At 47.3% G+C, this 5,200-nt stretch overlaps 1 protein-coding gene across 1 annotated transcript in view; it reads left to right on the top strand.

Moving 5' to 3' along the window:
• The window catches only part of LOC102199403 (partitioning defective 3 homolog B-like), a 213,201-nt gene that overhangs the window by 100,216 nt on the left and 107,785 nt on the right, over positions 1-5,200 (top strand). The window contains exons 13-14 of the mRNA XM_013913502.1: positions 1,070-1,228; positions 4,710-4,845. Of these exons, the coding sequence (XP_013768956.1) occupies positions 1,070-1,228; positions 4,710-4,845 (295 nt within the window). The remainder of the gene's footprint in view (positions 1-1,069; positions 1,229-4,709; positions 4,846-5,200) is intronic.

Here is a 5,200-nt window from a genome sequence, read left to right as displayed (position 1 = left end):
TTTTATTTGGAGAGAAATTTAGTTCAAAAGCACCTGGTAGTTTCTCTCAAGTGGAAAAGCTTTTAGTTTAGCTTTTGAAGACTGTTCAAGCTCAATGAGCTAACCCTCTCCCTCCTGCCTTCACCCCGTTCCCAACCCTTTCCCTTCATCATCCCCATCTCGCCTCTTCTGCCTCCATTACTCTCTGCCGCTTCCAGAGGGACGAGGTGTCCCGCGTGCCGAGCGTGGTCTCAGAGAATGGAAAGGAGCAGCTCATGTTTGAGGTGCCCCTCAACGACACCGGCTCGGCGGGGCTCGGCGTCAGCCTCAAAGGGAACAAGTCCAGGGAGACGGGAGAGGATCTGGGAATCTTCATCAAATCCATCATACACGGAGGAGCTGCCTACAAGGTGACGCAGTATTCCCATACATGCATACACTCATGTAAATCACTTTATCTGTACAGTGCGATGTTTTCTTTTGCTCCAGTCACAGTGTAAATGAACAGAAAAGGAGCCTCATCCCACGTGGACATCTTTGCACACAAGACTCTCATCTGAGGCCTGGTTGTGATAATCTTTGACCTCTTCTTCTCTGTTTGAGCGGCGCATGCACACACACCCTCGCACCGGGCGCAGCTGTTAGTGTTTGTGCACAAACAGGCAGGAATAGATGGAAAGGGCCTGCTGCAGAGGAATTGTAAATATCTTGCCGATGCAGTCGGGCAGACTGAGTTGACGGAGGTCTCGGTCGATGAGGTGGAGACTGCGTTAAGTCAGGCAGCCTTGAGAATGTGTGTGTGCAGGGTTTAAGTCATTTTGGCTGGTTTAACCTCACAGACGCACTCAGTGAAGGCCACAGGTGTGTGTGAGCGAGCGTCTGTGTGAGCTCTCCATCATAGCTCAGTGATTTCCTGCCAGCGCTGAAAAGAGAGAATGTCAGACCGCACAGTGTAAATAAACGATATTCAACATGTAGCTGTCATTAACTCACAGGCGCGTGTGTTCGTGCACAGAGTTCATGCAAAGACATATCTGCAATGCAAACTGCAGAAAACGCACACATCAGCAAACCGCTCTGTGCTTTACAGGATGGACGCCTGCATGTCAATGACCAGCTGGTGGCTGTAAATGGAGAGTCTCTACTGGGACGCCCCAATCACATGGCCATGGAGACGCTGCGGCGCTCCATGTCACAGGAGGGCAACGTCAGAGGGACCATCCAGCTGGTGGTGCTGAGAGCTTTAAAGGTACAGGTTTTGCCTTGTGTGTCGTTTTATATAATAGATAGATGAGCTAAACTAATGAGCCAGTGAGCAGTTCGTCATGTGAAAAACAATTATCAACAAGTCTTTTAATATTATTTTTAAGTAAAAACATGAAAAATAAATAAATATATTTAGGCTTCAGCTGTAAGAGACCAGAAGATGTTACTGAGGCCTCACAAGGCTTTGGATATGGGCTTCTTCAGTGCTTCAACCTGCAGATTAACCAGGCTAAAGCAAATACACCTGCAGTAAAGCCTTTATAGAAGGAACGATGTCTGCTTGACGGCAATAATGAATTCTTTCAGACAGTATTGTATATCCCTAAGTTTGTGCTGGTTTAAATATGTTTGATCATTAGTAAAGAATTATTGTATTTGTGACCAGCAGCTGTATTTATTAGGATAGGGAGGGATTAAATTGTTCTGTGCTGCTGTAACACCATGTGTAATGTTACAGAGAGCTGTGAAACCTGGGGGTAAAAGGACACTCTCGGGTGGGTGTGAAGCTTTACATGGATGAACAAACTTAAACATATAACTGAAATGTAGAGAACAGACACTGAAAAGCAGATGTTTTAGGAGTTTACTGGTCTGGAGCATCCAGGTGTGTTAACGCCACAGTTCTCCTGGATGTCCCAGCAGATTCATCCCAAGAGTCTTCAGGCCTCACGTAGCAAGTTACACACTTTACGTATAATTAGAGAAAAACTAAACCAGTACAGCTTCGATCCTGTTATATTTATGTATCACCAAATCACAACAACAACAGTTGCATCAAGGGGCTCAAACAGCACCTCAGACACCTCATGCTGTCAGCACGGTGGTGGAGGGGGGTGATCTGGACACCACGGCGCCATCGAGTCGTCCTCTGTATACCACAGTGTTCTGGAGGCAAACGTGAGGCCTCGTGTCTGACATCTAAAGCTTGGCCCAAACTAGTTTCCACCGTGCTGACAGCAGGAGGTGTCCGATGTGCCGTTTGAGCCCCTGAGACAACTTTGAGACAGCAGACCTCAATGCAATGAAACGCTGTAGCACGATGCAGCATTTCCTCCACAGTCACGTGAGAGACGACAAAATCCCACAGAAAACTGTGACTTGGAGCTGTTGCAGCTAAAGGTGATGCTACAGGCGACTGAATCTTTGGGTCTACTTCATTTTTCACATGACTGCATATAAATGTCTGGGTAATATATTTATCTTGTGTGTTATCTCTGCCTTCCACCACGTTTGAAAGCCCCTGCATTCCTCACACTGTGTCTTCTCTGCTTTCAGAGGCAGCAGCAAAAGAGCGTTTGTGTGTGTGTGACAGCGTTCTTGACTCAGCTGTATCTCCTTTCTTTATAAGAGAAAGAGACGCTTTTCATCTCGCCTGCTTTTCAGCCGGTGCCTTTTCCGCGGCTCTGTAGTCCGTCTGTAGAAATCCTTGCACGCACAAAGCCAGTGTTGTGGGCTCAAGTGTGGATGACCCTTCGGATGACCTGCTGGTTATTGAAAAAGCTATATACGCTGTGCAGTGTGCTCACATACAGGCACCCCAAACACACACTCAGAGATACGAATCAACACGAATAGACGCCGTTCAGAGAAGGTGTGTGTATTTAGAGCCACAGATGCAGTTTAAATGAATAAACTGGACTTATATCAGTTAACAGCCGTAGTAAGGTGGGATTTAGTGCATTAGTTGGATAAACTGGAAGCTGGTTTCATGCATGCATGTAGCCGTGAGCTTGGGCTTAGGCCATCCTCCCTGTCAATCACCTGATGAGGAAAGTAGTGAGATGCATCAAAGATAGATAGATAAGAGACTGTACCTTAAAAGCTTTTTCTGGACTCAACATTGATGCTTTTCAGTGTTAGAAAAGTGCAGCGCTATGTCTTCCCCTCCCTGAATCGTGTAATTTTCTCTCCCTCAGTTCTTCTGGCTGTGTTTGTCTCTCTCTAATCTCTCACTTCTGCTGCTCGTCTAATACAGGACCCATCCAAACAGCTTCTGCCTGCATCGCTATGATTCTGCAGGTTCAGCGGGAACGTTGTTCTCGACCATCGGTCCTTCTGACGTCCCAAAAAAACAAGAAGCAGGTTTTAAACATCCACCCCTTTGATTCTTGCTGTTGGTGCTCATCATGCAGAATAACACCAACGCCAAAAACCTGCAACTCAATGCAGTGAATTTCACCTGATTTTTAGTCCTTTGGTTTTCCCGTTCGGCTCAAATGCTGTTTGTAGAGCAGCGCTCCTCCCATCCTTGGAAAGTCTTTCTTCGAAAAAACAACCACGAGCACAGAAAATGAGGCCGTGGTGTAAGTGCCGTGTGACTGTGAGCCGTGTTTTTAGCAGAGTGAACAAAGTCGGTTTCTAATGGTTTCATATTCAGAGAGGTGGACGAAGTCTTGTTACTGATGATTATTGGAGTTAATGATGAAAATAAACAGAGAACGCAGACATAGGGTGATGCATGTTTGTGTGTCTCCAGCATTCAGGAGAAATCTGATTGCACTGTAATACTAACTAATGGGAAGCATGCTGGGGGAGCCAGGAAGGGGGCCTGCTGGATGCATAGGCTGGATTGGAGTTGGAAGGAGGCTGGGCCGGGTGTGGGGTCAAGAGTAGGACAACAAGGAGGATTTATTGCACACAGGGCGTTGTTATGTCTCCTTTGTTGTTTGAGAGCGGGGATTATCCAACGCAGAGGGGGCAAATACAGCAAAGAAACAGAGTACACTGAATCTCAAAGCAGCAGCAGCATACATATGCATGCATGTTAATGAATCCAGAGAGTTTTCTGCACCCAAACACAAATGACAAATAAATGCAAATTCAATTCCTAAAGAAATAATACATGCACAACGAGACACATCGACAGTATAATCAATGCTTTGTTTGATAGCGCAGGGCCCTCAGAGGGCTGTTCTCTGAGGGGAGAGGTGTGACAGTGTCATCCCACCATCATGCGCCGCTGGAGACCCGACCGCCCCGCAGTCCTTCCTGTTACACTTCGCTGTCCCCTTCAAGTCTGCTGCATAGTTGGTGCATTGTAATGTTCTGCACACACATCCACACGGACCCTCGCGCTCACCATGTGATGATGAAATTTACGTCACCGGGACTCGAGCGGACTCGCGGCGGCAGAGCGCATAATCGAGGTTTCAGTGCCACACACTGAAAGAGGAAGCAGTGCTGAAGGTGCTTCTAACCCTGTGGGGGCATGGGAAATGCAGTCCCCTCCGTCACCTTGACCCTGCACTGTCTCTCGAGTGTCTCCCTCGGATTCGCTTCACTCGGCGTCTTATTGTGTTTGAAAACCTCTCACACGCTACTGCTCGTCTCTCCGTTTAAATGCAGTCCACATGCAAAACAAGTAGAATCCAGCACGTCACCCAGACTTCATCCAACAAAGTATGATTCACATCTCCTTTTTGTTTTATTTTGAAAGTGTTGAGCGGTCTTTGTTCCCGTTTCAGGATCAACACGGTGGATCCCCCAGTCGCTCATTTGACAGCTCCTCTGGCCTCTCTGCACCGATGAGCCCGATGAACGGTCAGGCCGCTGAGACCGTTCACCTCCCTCTGGTGACCAACGCCATTTATGCATCTAATGGTGAGTTTAGCATGTTATATAACTGCCCTTCAATCACGTGGCGCTGACCTTGTTGCTGCTGCGAGCACCAAACGTGGATCTGAGTGCTGCCACCCACTTCTGAAGGCTGTTTGTTTGTCCTTGTCTGTTGTCCTAAAGTTTGATATGAGAGCGGTTGTTTTGTGAGGCTTTGGGCCGCTGGGTCGTTTAAATGCAGAGACCTCAACAGGAAAAAATCAGAACTCTGCCATGTTGTTGTGGTGAGTTGGACCCAAAAGCAGACTTCTGAAGCAAACTGGATAAACAAAAGAGGAACCTTCATTCTGGAGGAAGGCCTGACAAACTGAACGGGATCACAAACACACAATCTGACAGC

This window comes from Pundamilia nyererei, unplaced genomic scaffold (genome assembly GCF_000239375.1).
Source record: "Pundamilia nyererei isolate P.nyererei 1_Seehausen unplaced genomic scaffold, PunNye1.0 scaffold00135, whole genome shotgun sequence".
Classification (NCBI taxonomy): domain Eukaryota; kingdom Metazoa; phylum Chordata; class Actinopteri; order Cichliformes; family Cichlidae; genus Pundamilia; species Pundamilia nyererei.
Note: the sequence above shows the minus strand (reverse complement) of the source record. Positions and strands in the feature narration are given on the sequence as shown.